The following is a 19457-nucleotide window of genomic DNA, read 5'->3' on the forward strand; positions in this document are numbered from 1 at the left end:
AGAGAAACCTCACATTGTATTATTCTTTGAGAGATGATACAGCTAAATCAACAGCTTTATTCAAAGTATTCATCTCAAACTGAGGTGGAAAACAGCAGCAAGTTACGGCAGTAGCCAAGGAAAGATCAAATATAATACTTCCACAAACCACTAATAGATTAAACTGTATTAGACATTAGATATTATGTTAGTTTTGTATGAAAATATGGTGATAGTGTTTCTGTAAAAACAAGATGCTGACTGTGATGTTAAGAAAACAGTAACAACAAACAGCTGAGTTTGGATGCTAAAACACATTGTGGAGGATGTTGCACCACCTGCTGGACGCCTAGAGAGAGATTATCATTCTCCAACAGCCCGGTAAGAAAAGGGTTTGATATTTTATTAAAGAGAACATCTAAAACAACTATTTTTAAGTGTCATCAGAATTAAGACGGACACATAAATAGGTGATTATGGAATTTTTTGCTGCCTCTGGAAAAAAAAACTGTCTTATCTTAAGGTCCACTTACTAGATTTCTGGGTTTAAATGTCTGGGAAACCCTTTTGTCACACAACTGAATACACCCAGATTAGTTTAAAGGAAACATGTCGTACTTTTCTCTAGTTTCAGGTTGCTACTCGAACAGGTTTACATGCCTAAACACTCAAAAAACAAATGTTCTTACATTGTCCAGCTGTCTGAAACGCTCAGTTTTAGCTCCTGTCTCTTTAAGGCCCCTCCCCTAGTCTCCTCTGATTGGTCAGCTCACACATGCCTGAGCCAACACTACAAACAACAACAGAGCAGGTTTGCTAAACCGACTCATATGTGACAAACAAACTAAATTAAGCTAACGTGCAACTCTGAGATGTAGTGTGATGTCACAAAGTCACAAATAAAGGCGAGACTACTGACGAGGCGTTCAGGAGCAGCGTTTTCTGTGCGTACTTTGACCTTTTTACATTTTCAAGATAATCTTCATGCAGAAGGAACATAAAACACTGACAGAAAGACAAAGAAAGGTGCTCAGAGACGAAGCGTTTTCTCCGTTTTAATACAGAATTAGTTTCAAAAACAGCAAAAACATCACAGTTGTTCGGCTGGATTTCGTTTTCAGACTTTAACATCACGTAGAGAAGTGACCCTGATTGTTTGTGGTACACATGGAGTGTGGAGCTCACATCTTCAGATATCACCTTACTGAATTACCTGTGTTAATTCCATGTCTTTTTATTTCCCTTAAAATGTCATGCAGCAAACCATTAAAGGTGAAACGTGTCCATAAAAATGTAGAACAGCAGATGTGAGTGAATGGTTTTAGGTTTTTTTTTTTTAATGCAATTACACTTCAAACAGTAAATTAAGGCAACTCCTTTATTACAAGGACAAAAATCCAAAATTGCACTTATTAGACACCACATCCACAGATAACTACGCCAACGGCATGCTTTCATTTCAAACAAATCAACTAGTCGAGCTCTCAGTGCTAAAAAAAATCACTTCCACAACTGCATCTTCAAGTCTTGCATAGTTAAAAATAAAACGGCACACCTGTAGTTTCATAAGTGCGACAGAGTTAAGGCCCCGAAGAAATCTCCCAAACTGACCCGTGTCCTCTTACAAGACATGGTCTGCATTAGCTTTCTTTAATTATCATCTCAGAGCTACAAAATAAATAGTAGATTATCTAATATCTGGTATTATTTTATACATCATACAGCAATGTGGGATCGGAGGTAAAGTGAGTTTTTAAGAGGTGCGATGCGAAAGCACGTGTGGCAATAAACTAGGTCTGACAACTGTGTTTAGGCTGACACGTTTTGTGTTAATCGGCGGTGACTCACTTGATCTGTGGAGGGTTCGATCACATTTATACCCACAAGTCCAGGACGGAGATTAATATTTGTCGCGTTCAAAAACCAAAACAAGCGATGACTTGATCAGGTGTTGAACGTAAAGTCGAATACCTGCCACAGAACCACACTGGGTCACATGTTACTGCGTTACGATAAACACGAGCACTCAGTAAATACTCACTAGAGCAGCAGGTTGTGTGTTAACGCAAGAGAAAATAGTCCCCAACACTAACACTGACTACATTTACATGCACACTAATATTACGTATACGGACGTTGATAAGTGCGGCGGTGAAAAACTTGAAAGATACAGTTTGAGGTACCAACAGCAATGTGACGTATTCTAGCCACCTAAATAATAGAAATCTGTTTACGTGTAGACAAGCGTCAGACAGCTCTTTTCTTTGAGACTATTTTCCCTCAAAAAGTACAACGTCCGTATTCTTACGCACAAGCACAGCTTTACAGTAATATCGTCTTTTTCAGAACCAGGGCAAGTAACTTAATATTCCCCGTACGTAACATTGTAGATAGGAAGCTGAGCTGCTGCTGCTACAGTTTGACAGAAACACTGATCAATCACAACGTTTTGACCTAAGATTAAAAAAAAGCTTTCATTGTTAGGATGTATTTGATATATTTATATGAGTTTGTTGCTTAAGTTTGACCAGATTTTCACGTAAATGAAAGATAATGTAACATGTGTCTCTGAACTCGGCCGGTCATGATCGTCACGTTTTCGCTGGTTTGTTGTTTGTTCTTTAAATTTTTATTTGGAAAATGTTTGTATTTGTTCCAACGAAAGAGCGTCAGTAGCTTTTTCTTCCAAATTCTGAATCTTTTTTACTCAAAGAGTTTAAAGTTACTTGCTCTTTATCAACTATCGTTCATCGCAATTATTTCTGAGTCATTATATTTCCGTATTTTATCGTGCACACACACACAGTGATAATATGTATCGGATCCTCCTCCTGTTCTGTTAATTTATTGCTGTTCTACGGTGAGAAATGTTGCAGATTTTAGCTTCATCTTGTCTTGGTGGTTCCACCAGCTCCCCTCACTGCACCGCACACGACCCGCTGGGCAGGAAGTCCTGCACGTACGCCGCCACGGCCTTGGTGAGGTAGGTCATGCTCCCGAAGCGGCCGCTGGGGGCGCTGTCGTACAGCAGCCTGCACACGCCGGTGGACGGGTCCCTCTCCAGGATGTGCTCCTCGGCCCCCAGGTCCTTCTGCAGGAGGACGGAAACAAGGAAACCCTGCCTGAGCTGATCGCAGACACTAACAGTGGATCTGAGAGCGTTCTGACCTCCTGCTGACCTGATCCTTGTAGAACATGTCGTTGGCCAGGTGGACGATCTTCTCCACGTGGATGATGGAGCCGATGCTCGGGATGTCCACGTCGGCCAGCATGGTGAGCACCAGGATGCCCTCCACCAGCAGCTGCCGGTACTCCGGCTGAGGGACGCGGTTCAGGACCGTCTCCACGTGGACGGAGAACTTGATCTCTCCGGGCGTCATCTGGAGGAGGAGTTGAAGAAGACGACGAGAAGATGAGGACGACAGCACAGCTACGGATTTGTCTGTTATAACACTGTCTGATTTGTTACCTCTCTGGTGGTGGAGGACGGGAGGACGAACCCTTCTATGGACAGACCGTGGCACTGGAAGACAAAGTGTTTGTATCCTGGTGTTAGAAACCCAGAAAGGACCTAATCCCAGCTGTCCAGAAGTAACTTGGAGTATTCAAACACCTGATCTTGGCGTGCAGACTCACCTTCTGCAGGATCTTCCAGACTTTCTGGTAGAAGCCCACGGGGACTCGGTTCAGAGCTCCGTCCAGACGCCTCCTGCGCAGCCACTGGCCTTGTCTGGTGTCCTTAACGGCCGGGATGCTCTCCGGAATATCCAGAGACTCAATGGACGGCAGCCTGTACCTCTGAACAGCCAGAACCACAGGAAAATCATGCTTTACAGCTGTGTTTGTGGTGGAAGAACAGCGCCCTTCTTCCTGTTTTGAAGCGCAAAGTAATCTAGCACATAAAAACTGTATTAATGTTCAGAAATATCTAAAAAAAAATGTTACCCCGGATTCAATGTTCTCTATGTCCAGAGACTGAGATCGCATGCTCTGAGAGGAAAGAAACAGAAACAAGGCAGAGAAAAAAAAAGAGACAAAAAATGAAAACAAAACAGTGAAGGCAACAAAAAACAAACCCAAAAGCTTCTTGCGTCGCGAAGCTGCGTGACTCAGAATCAGGATGAGAGAATTAAAGAAGTGAGGTTAGAAAACAGATTAAATCACAGCTGAGCAGGTTCTTAATGTGGCTGCAGCACACAAGAGAAACTAAGTTCAGCATCGTGAAACAGCGAATGGAAAAGCGTGTTACAACATTTGTGAGAACATTTTCATGTAGAAGAATAATGTTTCAGTAGCTTGTAGAATAAAAATATCTCCTGTCCTCATTTTAAAATGTTTATAGTTCCAAGATAATAGTTTTTGTTCATATGTCTCTGGTTGAACTTCATCAATAACATGTTTAAAAAGGACAAGAGCTTAAATATGTGACTCACAACACATTGTCTGATACTTTAATATCAGAATATTTTACTCCCTCGTATCAGTATTGACGGTTCTGGTTTTACTGATTTATCGAGCCGAAAAGTCAAATATTCTCTGGTTCCAGCTTCAAAATGTAAAATAAAGTGGATATATTTCAGTTTTAGACTGTTGGTTTGACGAAAACTAGCATTTGTGACTGTTTAATTGCATTATATTGATCAAGTTGTGAATAAATACACAAACTTTTTGGTTTTAAAGAACAGAAAAAGCAGCAAACGAACATAACAGTTGATTGTTAAAATGTAAAATATCCTGCTTCCAGTACATGTCGTTAGTGATTCAAACATCAAAATGAACTGGATACATTTAGATTTGGGCACTTGTGACTATTTTCTGGCTTCAAATTGACCAAAAGATTATTAATCAAGAGAAAAACCTTCGCACTGATTCTGAAAACAATCCTGAGTTGCAGCTTTATGTTCAACAAAGACTCATTAATGAACTGAATGACAGAATTAGGAGGTTAGTCGCGGATGTGAGCTGCTCCATGACTTTTAGTTGATGTTGGTGTTAATTGTTTTCAGATGAATTAACACCCAGAAGTTTAAATGTTGTTATTTGTTTGTCACCTTGCGACGGAAGGACAGTGACGGGTCGAGCTGAAACAGAGACAGAAACATCCACTTTGCATCACAGACTCAGAGATCGAGGACGCTGCGTCTGATTCTCCTCAGACGATGATTCAACGCTGAATAAATGAAATGATTTCCAACGCCTGCAAACACTCGAAGCGATCGCAGTTATTCAGGGATAATATCAAATTCAACCCGTTTTGAATCAGCTGAATTAATAAGTCGAATCACTGACATCATCAAGTTCCTTCTGCGACTAAATCAATTAAACCTGAATTATTACCTCATTTTAACTCACCAGCAGCTGATTAATCACAATCTGAAACCAGAAATTTCAATCTAAAACCAAAGTAAATTATAAAATCCTCCTCTTAACATCATCATCATCATCACCTCTGCAGCCGGATCTGTCAGAGACAACCTGGGTTCCTGGATCGAAACAAAAAACAAAGAACATTCAGGATCTTTTCTTTCTTTTCATCTGTCCTTCAGTAATAAACAAGAAGAGAAACAGCTCAGATCAGACAGGGCGGAGCACCAGAAAATACAAGTTTTCTTCCCAGGGTTTCTGTACTTTACAGTAAAAAAAAAAAAAAAGAGAGAGAGAAAGAAGAAGCAGATTTAAAGCCGCGATAGTCAATGAGCATCACCTTAGACGGGTCCGTCAACGACAACCTGTGCTCCGCCTGCAACACAACAGACAAGCCGTGAATGAATCGCAGTCAACGAAAAGCTGCTCGGCTGATTTACGTAAAACTGAGGATTGTTCACGTCGGCCTCAACAATCAACTCATTTGGAAAAATCTCCACGATTGTCCGTCAACCTCTTCCCCTTCCTTTTTTAATTTCCCCGCAATTATGGAGGTGAATTAACACCTGATCTGATTCACAGACGCTCGTTTACCATCGTCACCTTACTGGGATCCGTCAGAGACAACCTGTGCTCCAGCTGCAAGGAGACACAAGTCGGTTTCGCCATGAAAAGCACAATATTTTCAAAATAAGAGCCTCTCTTCCCCACCAGCACTTTTAACGACACACTGGAGAATTCATTAGTGCCAAAACTTTGATGTCTTATCTGACTTCTTCCACCTCAGTCGTCTCTTTTAATCTGTATCTTTTGGTAACGGCGCCTGTGTTTGAATCCTACCATCTTCATGTCGCTCTTCAGTTTGCTGATGCCGGCTCTCTCGCTCTTGGTGGCGCCCACGTTGCCCAGGTGATGGATGGAGATGGCGGGACTGACGCCGGCGTCCAGCTCTCTGACTGTGGAGGGAGAAGACAAGAATCTGATTGGCTGTTTGTGTGTGGTTGCGATCCGGGATCTGATTGGCCGTTACGATGGACTGACCGCTGCGCTGCACGCCGAACTCTTTGCCGCTGAGGATGTGGTGGAGGAGATTCTTCAGTTCTGACGGGCTCAGGCTCATCAGACTCTCCGTGGCCTCCTCTCCTGCACACACACACACACACACACATTACGTTACAACACAACACTAAACACACCACTCTGTCACCTTCTTCCTGTCTTACCTGAGCAGTTGAGCGACTGAGCCAGCTCGGTGGCCATCACCTGGATGATGAGGCCGATACGCAGCCTGAACATCTCACTGAACAGGTTGGGCTGAGTCCTGATGCTCATCGCCAGGTACACCATGAGCTCCTGGAGGAAGGGGGACGGATTAAACTATGAGGCGAGGAGGAGGAAACTCTCAGGTGACTGCGGCAGGTCACGTGACTCACCTGAGTGAGGATGGCCACGCTGATGTTGTTGTCACTGGCCTCGTCGATGAGCACGGCCAGCTGGTCTGGAGGGATGGGAGCCGTGATGGTTTTCTCTCTGGGCTCGGGGGGAAGACCCACGGTCAGGTGCTTCTGGTGAGCCAGCAAATCGGAGCAGGCCTACGGACGGATCGCAACCAATCAGAGAATAAGTGCTGGAGAACGTGAGATACGTACTGAGAGGAGAAAGACGACAATCTGTTCTCCTGTGTTCACGTGTGTCGTACCGAGTCCAGCTCCTCCACCTTCTTCTTCAGCATGCCGGAGATCATCCTGATGAGGCCCCAGTGTTTGAGCTCACCTGCCTTCTCGTAAAGGTCTGTCAGCAGAGTCCGGACCGTCGAGCCTTTACCGTGCAGATTCGTGTCCCACTCCATCCCCCTGAACGGGAACAAGTCAAAGCCTGAGCAGATAAAATGGTGTTTTCTTACACGTCTGCCTCTACGGTGTTACAGTCGCGGTGCGGTGTGTGTCTCACTTGTCTTTGAAGAGGATGTAGAGGATATCAGCCTGGTCCTGGAGACTCTGCGTGTCTTTCAGCAGCTGGGCCAACGCGTTGTAGTCGATGGCTCCGCTGGCGTCTCTCGGGATGCCGCTCTCCGATGTGACCGACACCTGTGGAGCCTGGAGGAAACGGGAGGTGGTCAGAAGGTTAAAAGTTTGACGCTGGCAAGATGAGAAACTACACGAGGACGTAAAAAAAAACAAACAGACCTGAGAGTCTTGCTGTGCAGACGGTTCTGGGAGGTTCAGGTTGAGGGAAGGCTGAGGGGAGCGGAACAGCTTGTTCGACAGGTACATGTTGACATCTGGGCGAAAACAAACACCTGTCAACATCTGCAGGAGGCAGCGAACACGTGCGAGTTACAGATCCACTCACTCTGAACGCCCAGGTCCTGAGCCTTGTTCTTCAGGGACACCATCTCCTTGGTTTTTGTGGCCAGGGCCTTGAACCTCCCCAGACCTCCTTTCGCCGGACGCTTGGCCTTCTTGGGGGCGGAGTGAGCCAACAGGTGGTCCAGGTACTGAGCGAGGTCGTCGGCCTCTGGAGAGGACGGAGCGTGGGAAAACACGGGAAAAGAGAAATGACGAGTCACGATGAGCAGAGAGGAAAAAGGTTCATTAAGTTTGAAATAACAAGAGATTCAACTCACCTTTAAACTCACCTTTTAAATCAAACTATCGAGATTTATTAAACAAATCTAAAAATAAGCAGTTTCAATAGGTTTGTTCACCCAAAACACATTTTTGTATTTCCACCGTCAGTGTTTTAGAGCCGATATTTACACAAAACAAACATTACAAAAATATTCCCTGCATGGATTAAGAACAAGAGTGCCTGTGTTTGAGATTTTAGGTGAACTGGCCCTTTAAACATGCAACTGCATCCACGATCAACATGCTACTAAAATGCTGACGTTCACAAACAGACCAGCCAGTTAAAAACACGCCTATTTTAAATTCAGCCAGACGTGCACTGAACGCAACACAGACAGTTAAAACATGCAGGACTGAGAATGTTTTCTGAAGAGGAAGAGAAACGACCGAAGTGATTCTCTGTTAGCCTGTGAGCATCTCAAAAGGATGAAATAAGAACCTGAAACTAGCGCTGTTGTCATCTTCCTAAGTTTCTTTCTCTCCATCATGGCCTCTTCTTATTTTGCCATTTTGTGCCTCCTCATCCTCCCGACCAGATCTGGAGATTAAATGTCAGCGAGCCGTCTTGAAGGATGCCTTGATTCCTAAAATGCATTTTCGAGGAGCGGCGACTGACATCTTCATCCAGCAGCAACAGTTATTAACAGCAGCGAGCTACGACAGCGGACAGATGTTGCAGCTGTGCTCCGTCTCAACATCTCATGTCACTTAATGACGCCATTTTGTTTTTTGTCGTTCATCGGGTGTAATATTCCAAACAATCTGGTAATTTGGAAGCACTTCTCAGCAACTCTGGCTCTTGATTCCCATCCCGTACTCCGCTTCAAACTGTTAAATGCATGTTTCCATTAATTAAAAAAAAAAAAAAAAAGAGCAGCACAAGCGAAGCGCGGCCTCTGAACAGCTGTTAACTTTCAACAAACCAGCCGTTACACATCAGCACAGAGAAGACGGGAGCCGGTGAGTGATCGCGTGACAGCCGGGAAAAAAAAAAAAAAGCAGGAAGTGATGATTAATGAGAATCCGACACAGGCTAATTAGTCACATTTCAGGTTTCTGATCACAGGTTGTAATTATTAAAAGGAATGATTAATATTTTTGAATTTCAGAATGGAGACATGCGTGTTTTGAGTGTCACAGATGGTTAATGGTGATACTGACAGCACGTACAGTCAGAGAACAACTACAGTGACTGTACGCACCTCCGTGTTCTTCTACCAGGAATGATCAAACCAACGATGGGAAAACAAACGAGCGGCAGTACTTTAATCTGTTTGTCCATCCCAGGAGTCACCATTCCTCCCCATCCATCCATCCATCCATCGGTCTGTCGTTTTCCTTACCATCATCACAACGTAACTCATGCACGTATCCATCGCCGTCACGCTCATCATCAGCATCATCAGCAGCATCATACGCTTCGTCGTGGCGGCTCATGCTGCCAGAAGCCTTACCGTCCAGGAAGCTCAGGTGAGCGAAACAGGAAGTGGTCATGAACTCCGACAGCTTCCCCGTCTGGATCCTGGAGAGGAGGAGGAGGAAGTTAAACCCTGGCGTTTCTCAGTTTTGTCCCTGTGGTTTTCTTATTCAGAATTCAACTTTTTTTTAAATTTCTTTTCTTAGAAGTCTTGGAATTCTGACTTCTGTCTTGGAATTTGGAAAATTTTTCTCAGAATTCTGGCTGTCTTGGATTTCTGATTTTTTTTCCAGATTTCTGACATTTTCCCCTAGGATTCTAACCTTTTTCTTGGAATTATGACCCTTTTTGGAATTCTGGCTTTTCTTCTTGGAATTCTGTCTGTCTTTGAATTCAGTTTTTTTTTCCTCGGAATTCTGTCTTCTGTGTTGGAGTTAGGCTTTTTTCTCGGAATTCTGATTTCTTTTATCAGAATTATGACTTTTTCTTCAGAAGTTTAACTTATTTCTCAGAATTCTGACATTTTTTCCTGGAATTCTGTTGCTCCAAGTTGATCTGGTACATTTTATGTCTGTAAAAACTCCTTATCCTGTTGGTAAAAACCTCCAAATTTCCAGAAGCAACACACGAGACGTGACCTCATCAACATGCACACTTCACCTCGCTCCTCCAAAATATCCATCCTGCAGCTTCTTCAGTGTAGCCAAGACTGCAGGGTCCAGGTTTGTGTGGTCTTCAGCTGGAACACACACAAAATGCGGAAAACTCACACAAGGTTTTCACACATCTTCAGCTTTCCAATACCTCTTACGGTGTTACTGTGTGTGTGTGTGTGTGTGTGTGTGTATACTTACTCAACATAGTCTGTGAAATGGGAAAAGTGACGGTGGGTCGTCCGGTCATCCTCCACCTGGACGCGAGGTAGGCGATTTCTGTCCTCAACATCTCCACAATCATCTTGTTGTCCAACGCCAAGTAGAACTGCTGGTGGTCGATGAACTGGAGAGACAGAGGGATGATGGGAAAATCACATGTGACTATGTTTAAAACTCTGCCTAGTTTTCTTTAAAATCGTATCTCAGAGCGTTTCCTCACTAACCTGAGGTGTGAATGAGAACATGGTGTTTCTGATGATGTAGAACTTGGAGGTTCCCAGAACTCCAATCCTCCTGCAGGGCCGCCCCGTCAGACCCAGCCTCGGGTTACGACCTGCGACAGAGCGTGAGATGAAGTCTTAAAAATCAAAATAACGATACACTGATGAAGTGTACACACTGTAAGAAAACGTCCTCTGACGTCGTACCGAGTCTGGCGTAGATGTGGCTCAGGACTCTGGACGGCTGCACGTGGATGGGATGGATGTCGGCGACGGTCTCCACCTCGATCCCGTTCTCCAACAGCAGCTGTTTGATCTCCTCAGTCTCCGCCAGAATCGACACTACAAGAAGAAGGAGAATGCGTAAGACTCGTCTAGGACTCGAACCAACATGTGAATACTTCCTCAAACGTCTCGTGGACTCACCCTGTACGACCACGTCGGGCTTGGGGATGGTGGAGAACCGTCGGTTCAGAGGGTCGATCTCTCCCGGAGCGAGAAATCCCTTAAAATGTGAGTTTTAAAAAGTCAGAGCCCCAAAATCTGCAAGTGTTTTAGTGTCATCAAAGCGAGATGTCGGCTCACCTCGGACAGGAGGTTTCCCAGGATGTACAGAGACTGTCCCCACTTCAGAGGTAGTTTACCCATCGGGATCCTCTCCACAGAGTGAGGGTTCATGTACTCCTCCTCCACCTGTTTGCAGACGCAAACAAACAAAAGACAGACGTGTGAAAATGCCGCATGAATCGTCGCAAAATAAAACAACATGAGCACAAGTCGTAACCTTGTCTGGAGGGACGCTGTAGAGCTCCGGCACCAGTCGTATCCCGTCTTTCTGTTTGATCAGGATTCCCTCCAGAGCCTCCTGGTACTCCGTCACCTGGACGAATCAACAACACTTGCATCTTAGCATTCACCTCCGGGACAGGAGCAAGAGGTAACACACACACACACACACACACACACACACACTCTGATGTTCATCACCTGTTCGGGGCTGTTGATGAAGATGCCGTCCAGGATGAGGTAGGTCCAGAAGAGCGGCCACTCACACTCGATGTTTTCAAACAGCTTCAGCTCTGCAGACTCGTAGTACAGACGGTTTGGATCCTGGAGGAACAAAGAAGAAGAGGCGTATGTTTTTTTCTCTTCTTATCTGAACAAAGTGAGATAAATGTTTTATCTGACAGAGGCTGCATCTTCTTCACAGACTGTTTACCTCTTTTGGTGTTTTGTGTCCGTCTCTGAGGAACCTGCAGCAGCCGTATCGACCCTGAACGAACACGGAATGAATGAACAAACTCATCCTGACATTTTAGAGATTATTTCCCTTAGTCACTGCACTTTCTCTGCACCTGCAGTTTAGAGATGATCTCCTCCTTGGTCATGTTGACGATGCTCATGTCCTCAACAGCAAAGGCGGGATATGAGATGATAGCCAGGACGCCGGCGTCCACCTCTTTGGACATGGACGCTCGGGGTAACATGGACGTCAGGATGGACTGATCGGGAGGAAGGAGAAGACAGCGACGAGGAAACGTGGGGGATAAATCTGACATTAAACAATACAGTGAAAGTTAAGCTCACATGTAAGTGTGTTTGAGTACCTGGCAGTGCTGTATGTCATCAGCCAGGGCGTGGACCACAGATCCTGGTCCTCCTTTCGCCCCGAACAGGTTGAGTTCATCCAAAGCCTCCAGAGCCGCCTGGAGGACAAACAGCAGCCATGTGAACCTTCGAAATCCCATCAGAGGACCAAATATTTTGACTGTAGAAATATGTCACCATCATCGACTTATAGACTGAACAGGCAGATATGTTTATTTCCTCTATCTCAGGTAACAACAGGTGGAACAACTGGAATAACTGGACACTCTACACGAACCTGCTGATGGAGGAGAGAAAAAACTCCTCTGTACTTTACTGTGATGCAGCTTCAAAACCAGGAGACATTAATACGTGAACACGATATGCAAAATCTAACACGCTGCGTCTGAAACCATGATTTCATCCTCAGCTTTAATTTGAATAACAAATATGGCAGGATTGCCCCAGACGATGATGATAACAGGAGGATTGAAGCGTAAAATGTATTAGTGTGTCATAAAGTCTGATGTCATACTCACAATACAGTATCAAATTAAATATAGAGTGGCATTAGATGTGTAGAAGTACAATTAAATGCACATTACAATCAATTTTCTCTGCTGTTTTGCTTCTATTAATACTAGAAACGATCCTGCAGGGCTGCCTGTTCCCAGAGTCTTAAATTAAACTCTGTGTGTGTGTTTGTGTGTGTGTGTGTGTGTGTGTGTGTGTGTGTGCCCACTGGGTACTGCGAGTACTGTGTTATTTCTGAGTGCGATGCCATTCCTGGAAGACCAAAGAGAACCTGATACCTCCTGTTCAACACCAGCCAAGGACAGCGGAGGGCGAGGAGCCAGTCGTGTCAGAACTACCAGTGATTTCTTCTCTTTGAAGAGTTAAAACTGATCGATACGAGACTTTCTCATGTTATGAAATGATTTTGAATATCTAACAACATGACGAACATGCTCTCAGTTAGATAAATAAAAGAGTGAGCCACTTTTAAACCGAGACGTTTCCTGACGGCAGCGTTAATTTTACCTACGCCGTCACCAAGAAGAGCTAGAACCACTTTGTGCACTTTCAGCACCAAAACAGACTCCTTCCACCCGATCCCCAGTGAGTCTGGAGTGTCCAGGTCGTCTAAAGGTCGGCGTAAAGGCCGTCGCAGTGACTAGACACCTTCCACCCTGCCAGAGGATTTTTTATTTTTTACTGGAGCACCTGTTCTGTCTCTGGTCTCGCTCTGCACACAGGAGCTGTTTTCTCCTCCGTCTACCTGCTCGCTCCAATATCACACTCAGGACCAGGAAATACAAGAGAACAGTGTGTTTCTGTGTGTGTTTGTGTGTGTTTGTGTGTATGAACCTTGGCCATGCCTATCGAGCTGGCGTTAATCTCAGTGATGCCCTGGTTGGTTTTGTCTCCTCTCTCCCACATCCCGTAATCCTGAAACAGCAGAAGAAGAAGAAGACGACGATGTCGATGTCGTGCCAGAACATCCAGAAAATGAAAAACGCGTTACGTTCAATCATCAGCGGCTCAGTTTACATGTTCGCTGTCAGCGGCTGAACACTTACAGCCACTTTGTAAGCTGCCTCGATGTAGAACATGAGATTCTGAACGACGTCCACTTCATCCTGGGTGTAGACGATGTGGAGACCTGGTGCGCAAACACACACAGACCTTTCATATAGCTAAAACTTGACATCATAAAAAAACAAACTCAAACTCGACTCTGCTCCTCAAACTAGGAACCTGATTCTCCTGATTATTAACACCTTGGAATATTTACGTCTTTCTTTCAATTTTAAAGATTTGACGCTTGAAAACGACTCTCTGTTTACCGGACGCCGTCATCTGAGCAAGGAAGAGCAGGAAGAGCGAGGTGGCGTCGACCTGTAGGTGACCCCACTGGTCGTCCCCGACGACGGGGGCACAGGTCCTGGTGTTGTACTTGGCGTGCAGCGAGTCCGAGGTGCTTCTGCTGTATTTAAACTTCTCCACCTTATCCAGCTGGAGGGGGACAATAATATTGGTTACAGGACTTTTACTATCTTCATTTTTCAGGAATTTACTTTGCTAAATTAGCCAAAAACAGATCTTTGTGTGCAGTTATTTAATCTACACATCTGTACATCTATTCCTGTCAGTTCTGCAGAGCATTCTAGTTTCTTTTAGCTTGTTGTTTTTGATTCACAGCTACATTTCTTGTGTTTTCAGGGGTGCAAATATGTCTGTTGGAGACCAAAGAAATGTTTGGAGACAACATACCTGCCTCAGTATACCCTGGAGGATGCCTCTCATTAGCTTCACCACGCTCTAATGAGAGAGAGACAGACAGAGAGGGAGATGGTTTAAAGGTTAAACATTTTCAAGGCGTCGCTCCAGAGAAACATGAGATCCTTCACCGGCAGCAGACGGCGAAAGCAGCCTCGCACCGACCTGCTCCAGCTCGTAGGCCTTGGCCTTGTCCTCGTCCCTGTCGGCGTTCTTCCTGTAGGCCAGACTGAGGGCCCACACCGACACCACGCTGTAAACATTGTCTCTGACCCAGGAGTGAGGCTGATCCGGGGTGCCTGGCAGAAGACCCGTCACTGGATCCTGTCAAGACGCAGACAGTGATCAGAGGTCAGAGGTCAGCAGTTAAGGCAGACTAATGAGAGGCTTTGGACAGTGTGATGTTGAAGCTCTGCAGCATGTTTGGCCTCGACATTATAGCAGCCGGACAAAAGAAGCAACTTCAAGACGTCGCTTTCGGCTTTTGGACTCAAAAATCAATGCCGACATGTGTTCATGTGCCCGTTGAACAAGACAAACCTCTCTTTACTGGGTTTTAGTCCTTTTTTAAGAAACATTTGTCACATTTCTATTGATATTTCTGATGAAAACGTCATTTGTTTCAGTAGTTTCGAGGTCAACCTGCTCCTATCAACATTGATCGTGGTTTCATCACTAGCAGAGAGAAGTGGTTTCTGGGCAGGTTGCACAAATACGCCACTCTTTACTTCTTCATAGAAAAGAGCAGCATGTGTTGAGTTATTACACCAACTGCCTGACTGTTAAAGATCTCTGACTCAGTCGCACTAAACCCCCTGAGTGACAGATTTACTATCGATGCTTCCACCTCTGTTAATCAGCCGAATGATGGTCGACTCCAGGCTCTGTGGCTCTCACTGTCACACTCATTAGTGCACTGATCCATCTGAGCAGCGAGCTGTGCACAACTGCTGGTCGGCTGACGGCCATCTGGGACGGATTCAACGGTGACTTCAACACCGAGCGCGCTCACTTTCATAATCCATCCTCAGGCTCCTTGTAGTTTACTAAAACATGTTGAGACCAGATGGTTCAAACTTCAACAACAACAGTCACAAGTCCATAACATCAGTTTTCTGTGTTTGCTGCAGGAGATGGATTCCTGTTTTGTTGTAGCAAACACTAAGTAACCGGCTGCTGGCCCTCTGCAGCTTCTTCTTGTAGATTAAGATCCCTTCATACACTATATTACCAAAAGTATTCGCTCACCCATTCAAATGATCAGAATCAGGTGTTCTAATCACTTGGCCTGGCCCCAGGTGTATAAATTCAAGCACTCAGGCATGCAGACTGTGAAACAAGACATTTGTGAAAGAATGGGCCGCTCTCAGGAGCTCAGTGAATTCCAGCGTGGAACTGTCATAGGATGCCACTTGTGCAACAAATCCAGTCGTGAAATTTCCTCGCTCCTAAATATTCCACAGTCAACTGTCAGCTCTATTATAACAAAATGGAAGCGTTTGGGAACAACAGCAACTCAGCCACGAAGTGGTAGGCCACGTAAAGTGACGGAGAGGGGTCAGCGGATGCTGAAGCGCATAGTGCAAAGAGGTCGCCGACTTTCTGCACAGTCAATTGCTAGAGAGCTACAAACTTCATGTGACCTTCAGATTAGCCCAAGTACAGTACGCAGAGAGCTTCATGGAATGGGTTTCCATGGCCGAGCAGCTGCAGCCAAGCCACACATCACCAAGTGCAATGCAAGGCGTCGGATGCAATGGTGTAAAGCACGCCGTCACTGGCCTCTAGAGCAGTGGAGACGCGTTCTCTGGAGTGATGAATCACGCTTTTCCATCTGGCAATCTGATGGACGAGTCTGGGTTTGGAGGTTGCCAGGAGAACGGTACATTTCAGATTGCATTGTGCCAACTGTGAAATTTGGTGGAGGAGGAATTATGGTATGGGGTTGTTTTTCAGGAGCTGGGCTTGGCCCCTTAGTTCCAGTGAAAGGAACATTGAATGCTTCAGGATACCAAAACATTTTGGACAATTCCATGCTCCCAACCTTGTGGGAACAGTTTGGAGCGGGCCCCTTCCTCTTCCAACATGACTGTGCACCAGTGCACAAAGCAAGGTCCATAAAGACGTGGATGACAGAGTCTGGTGTGGATGAACTTGACTGGCCTGCACAGAGTCCTGACCTGAACCCGATAGAACACCTTTGGGATGAATTAGAGCGGAGACTGAGAGCCAGGCCTTCTCGACCAACATCAGTGTGTGACCTCACCAATGCGCTTTTGGAAGAATGGTCAAAAATTCCTATAAACACTCTCCTCAACCTTGTGGACAGTCTTCCCAGAAGAGTTGAAGCTGTAATAGCTGCAAAAGGTGGACCGATATCATATTGAATTCTATGAGTTAGGAATGGGATGGCACTTCAGTTCATAGAATGAGTAAAGGCAGGTGAGCGAATACTTTTGGTAATATAGTGTATCTACGCCCCCCTCTGTCAGGACACAAACTCTGGACTCCAGCTTCATCAGCAGTCATGTCGGCGCTCAGCTTCCGCGATGAGCTTCATGTTGGACTCTAGTCGTGTCCTGATGCTCTTCAATGTGGCCCGAGAACTCAAATTTCTTTTCCGTCACAGTTCATATTTTCTTCCGAGATACATCCACAAGGAGGGCCTCAGCATCGACAGGTGTCCAGGGCTAGCTAGTAGCACGGCCTTTATCTCTTCTTGCTCCTAAAAAGGCTCGCTTGACGAGGATTTCACTGCTTCGGCATCAGGCATATTTTCACAATATTGTTAGGCAAGCTCTTGTCCAAAATAAGTTAATTATCAGATATTGCTCAGAAGCAGCCAGAGCTAGTTAGCATGCAAACTTCGGTATATATATATATATATATATATATATATATATATATATATATATATATATATATATATATATATATATATCTAATATACATAGACATCATGACATAAAAACTGTTATTTCTTCACATTACGGTGATAATTTCAGTGATTTCTTTAATGTTGTCTTACATATTGCAGCTTTAATCATAATCACATGGCATATTACCCATTGTACCACTCTGCATCATGAGTACTTTTACTTTTGGTCTACTTTGTGCTCACACTTTTCTACTTTAACTGAGTTATTAAGTTTGGGGGAGTCTTTTGTGGTCTTCCAGCTTTGTTGCATTAGTTAGAAATAACATTTTATTATCGCACATAGCCAGGTATATAAAGAAATGATGCTTCCAGGCAGTCCCAGGAAAGGTGGAGGCTGCAGGTTAACCTTGTTTGAACATGACAACAACAACAACCCTGTGCAGTGTTTGTGTGACGTTCAGGTGCTTCACAGGAACAGACAGGACTTTAAAACATCACTGTGGGAGAAAACGAAACACTCACTGGAGTAGTGACTGTGTTACATGTGTGTGCTGTGTGCTGATGCCTTGCGCAATGACAGTTTCCTCCACCTCCTGCATGCAGACATGCGAGTGTGGAGAGGCTAACAGTTACATTACCTGCCTGCAGGTAAGAAGCAGCGGCCGTTTCAGAGAAAATACTGCCTTTAATTCAACTTTTAAGTGTGTTAATCATAAGTAAAAGTGCATTATTAAACCCTCACCTGGTGCCTGAGGATAGTCTGCTGCACAATCCGGGCATAGTTGTCCAGTTTCACCCCGGAGTTGCTCCTGCTTCTCATGGTGACAGTCAGCGGTTCACTTTCAGTCAAACGGGCTCCAAAGTGTCCAGCGACTCAAACGAGCTGAATCCTCGACGGTAAAGTCATTTCTTCAGCGTCTGTCGGAGGTGTAACGAGCCAAAAAGAGTCGAGCAGAAGAGAGCTGAAGCCTGGCTGTCATAAAAAAAAAACAGCTCTAAAAGAGGCAAAACTATCCGGCAAGTGTTGAAACATGAAGCTGCTGTAAGCTAGGTACAGGAAGCAGGGGCGACGCCGGATGTTGTGAAACGGCGCCTTCAAAGTAAAGGCACGTCAGACAACAACTTGAAAAGTGGGACAACATAAATCAAGAAATGGCCAAATGTATTATTCAGGTTGCTAAACTACTTGTTCCTGGAAGAGTTTAGAAATGTTTATAGATATTACAAATTATATTATCATAAGTATTTTAAGCCTGTAAGAACATTTACTTCACTACAATTCTGATGAATTTGTATTTTACAGGAGTATTTCCATTTTTTTCCTAGTATATACTTCCACTCCACTACAGTTTCAAGTCAAATATTGTACTCTCTACCTCACTACATATTTGATAACATTAGATACTTGCTTGCTTTGCAGGTTGTATGATGTACTGGAGCTAAAGCTGCACATTTTTAAATCAGTTTATTATATTGGATCTGAAAATCCACGACACAGAGTATACATGCATTATTTGTATGATATACTTTTACTTTTGATTCTAAAGTGCATTAATTGCTGGAAAATTACTTTTGATACCTGAGTCAGTTTCAGATCACATACTTTAAGACTGGATGACTTTCATTCTTTTAAGTAATATTTTACCACAAAATCATCATTATTTATTTATTTTTCCACTGAACTTTCAGCACACTTACAACTGAATCTCCACATTATGTCATCAGTTAAGCTGCTTTCAGTTACTTTAACTTTTTGTTCAAGGTATGCAATTTTCAGGAAGACTACTTTTAAAACCATGCAACTCACATAAACACATTTGACTGCACGTTTAATGAGTTTTTAAACCGTTTTATTTTGAAATCGGTAACCGGATATGTTGTTTTTCTTTGTAAACAACTTGACTGTAGTGTTCCCACTGTGGAGTTTGCACACCATGTCAGATCAATGGAAGTTTATTTAGTTGAGGATGAGAGAAGTAAACCTAAACTGTGCATTGATAACAGATATTTAGAAATAAAACCTGCATTTAAATGTTTACAGAAGAGACTGACTGTGAGTCAGATACTGTCAAATTCAACCAGGAAGCAAACTGAGGAGAAAACACTCAAGTACACCAGTGCAGCGACAAGTAAAGCATATTTAGTGTTTCATCAGTGCATTATTTGTTGACATGGTTTTTCATTTGATACTGTCAAGAATTATGAAAATAATGGTGTTTTATATTT

The 19457-nt window shown here is 44.1% G+C and overlaps 1 protein-coding gene across 10 annotated transcripts; it reads right to left on the bottom strand.

Moving 5' to 3' along the window:
• Nucleotides 1-1014: 1014 nt before the first annotated feature.
• phka1a (phosphorylase kinase, alpha 1a (muscle)) lies at nucleotides 1015-18313 on the bottom strand. Of its 10 annotated transcripts, none has more exons than XM_037112492.1 (35): nucleotides 17974-18313; nucleotides 14519-14677; nucleotides 14348-14395; nucleotides 13921-14089; nucleotides 13654-13736; nucleotides 13442-13522; nucleotides 12094-12192; nucleotides 11842-11988; nucleotides 11706-11759; nucleotides 11474-11596; nucleotides 11271-11366; nucleotides 11072-11179; nucleotides 10913-10991; nucleotides 10694-10828; nucleotides 10490-10599; nucleotides 10245-10389; nucleotides 10051-10129; nucleotides 9317-9495; nucleotides 7696-7860; nucleotides 7530-7624; nucleotides 7294-7439; nucleotides 7043-7196; nucleotides 6777-6935; nucleotides 6567-6696; nucleotides 6385-6486; nucleotides 6184-6299; nucleotides 5947-5982; nucleotides 5684-5719; nucleotides 5427-5462; nucleotides 5031-5060; nucleotides 3925-3969; nucleotides 3616-3777; nucleotides 3449-3502; nucleotides 3159-3359; nucleotides 1015-3070 (listed from the first exon to the last, which is right to left on the bottom strand). In XM_037112492.1, exons 1-35 carry the CDS (start codon nucleotides 18049-18051, stop codon nucleotides 2897-2899), a joined length of 3813 nt encoding a protein of 1270 aa, XP_036968387.1. In that variant the 5' UTR covers nucleotides 18052-18313; the 3' UTR covers nucleotides 1015-2896. The 10 variants fall into 10 exon arrangements, with proteins under 10 accessions (XP_036968387.1, XP_036968386.1, XP_036968390.1 ...); XM_037112491.1 differs by having other exon boundaries at nucleotides 5938-5982; XM_037112495.1 differs by lacking the exon at nucleotides 5947-5982 and having other exon boundaries at nucleotides 17974-18312.
• Nucleotides 18314-19457: the final 1144 nt, after the last annotated feature.

The sequence above is a fragment of the Acanthopagrus latus genome, chromosome 10 (assembly GCF_904848185.1).
Source record: "Acanthopagrus latus isolate v.2019 chromosome 10, fAcaLat1.1, whole genome shotgun sequence".
Lineage (NCBI taxonomy): Eukaryota > Metazoa > Chordata > Actinopteri > Spariformes > Sparidae > Acanthopagrus > Acanthopagrus latus.

Excerpts from the sequence above, each read along its gene's own strand:
- phka1a (XM_037112491.1), bottom strand. The coding sequence starts at position 18,051 with ATGAGAAGCAGGAGCAACTCCGGGGTGAAACTGGACAACTATGCCCGG. Across the intron at positions 11,180-11,270 it reads ACAGCGTCCCTCCAGACAAG|GTGGAGGAGGAGTACATGAA; the intron begins GTTACGACTTGT and ends GTCTGCAAACAG. Across the intron at positions 6,697-6,776 it reads GCGTGGCCATCCTCACTCAG|GAGCTCATGGTGTACCTGGC; the intron begins GTGAGTCACGTG and ends CCCTTCCTCCAG.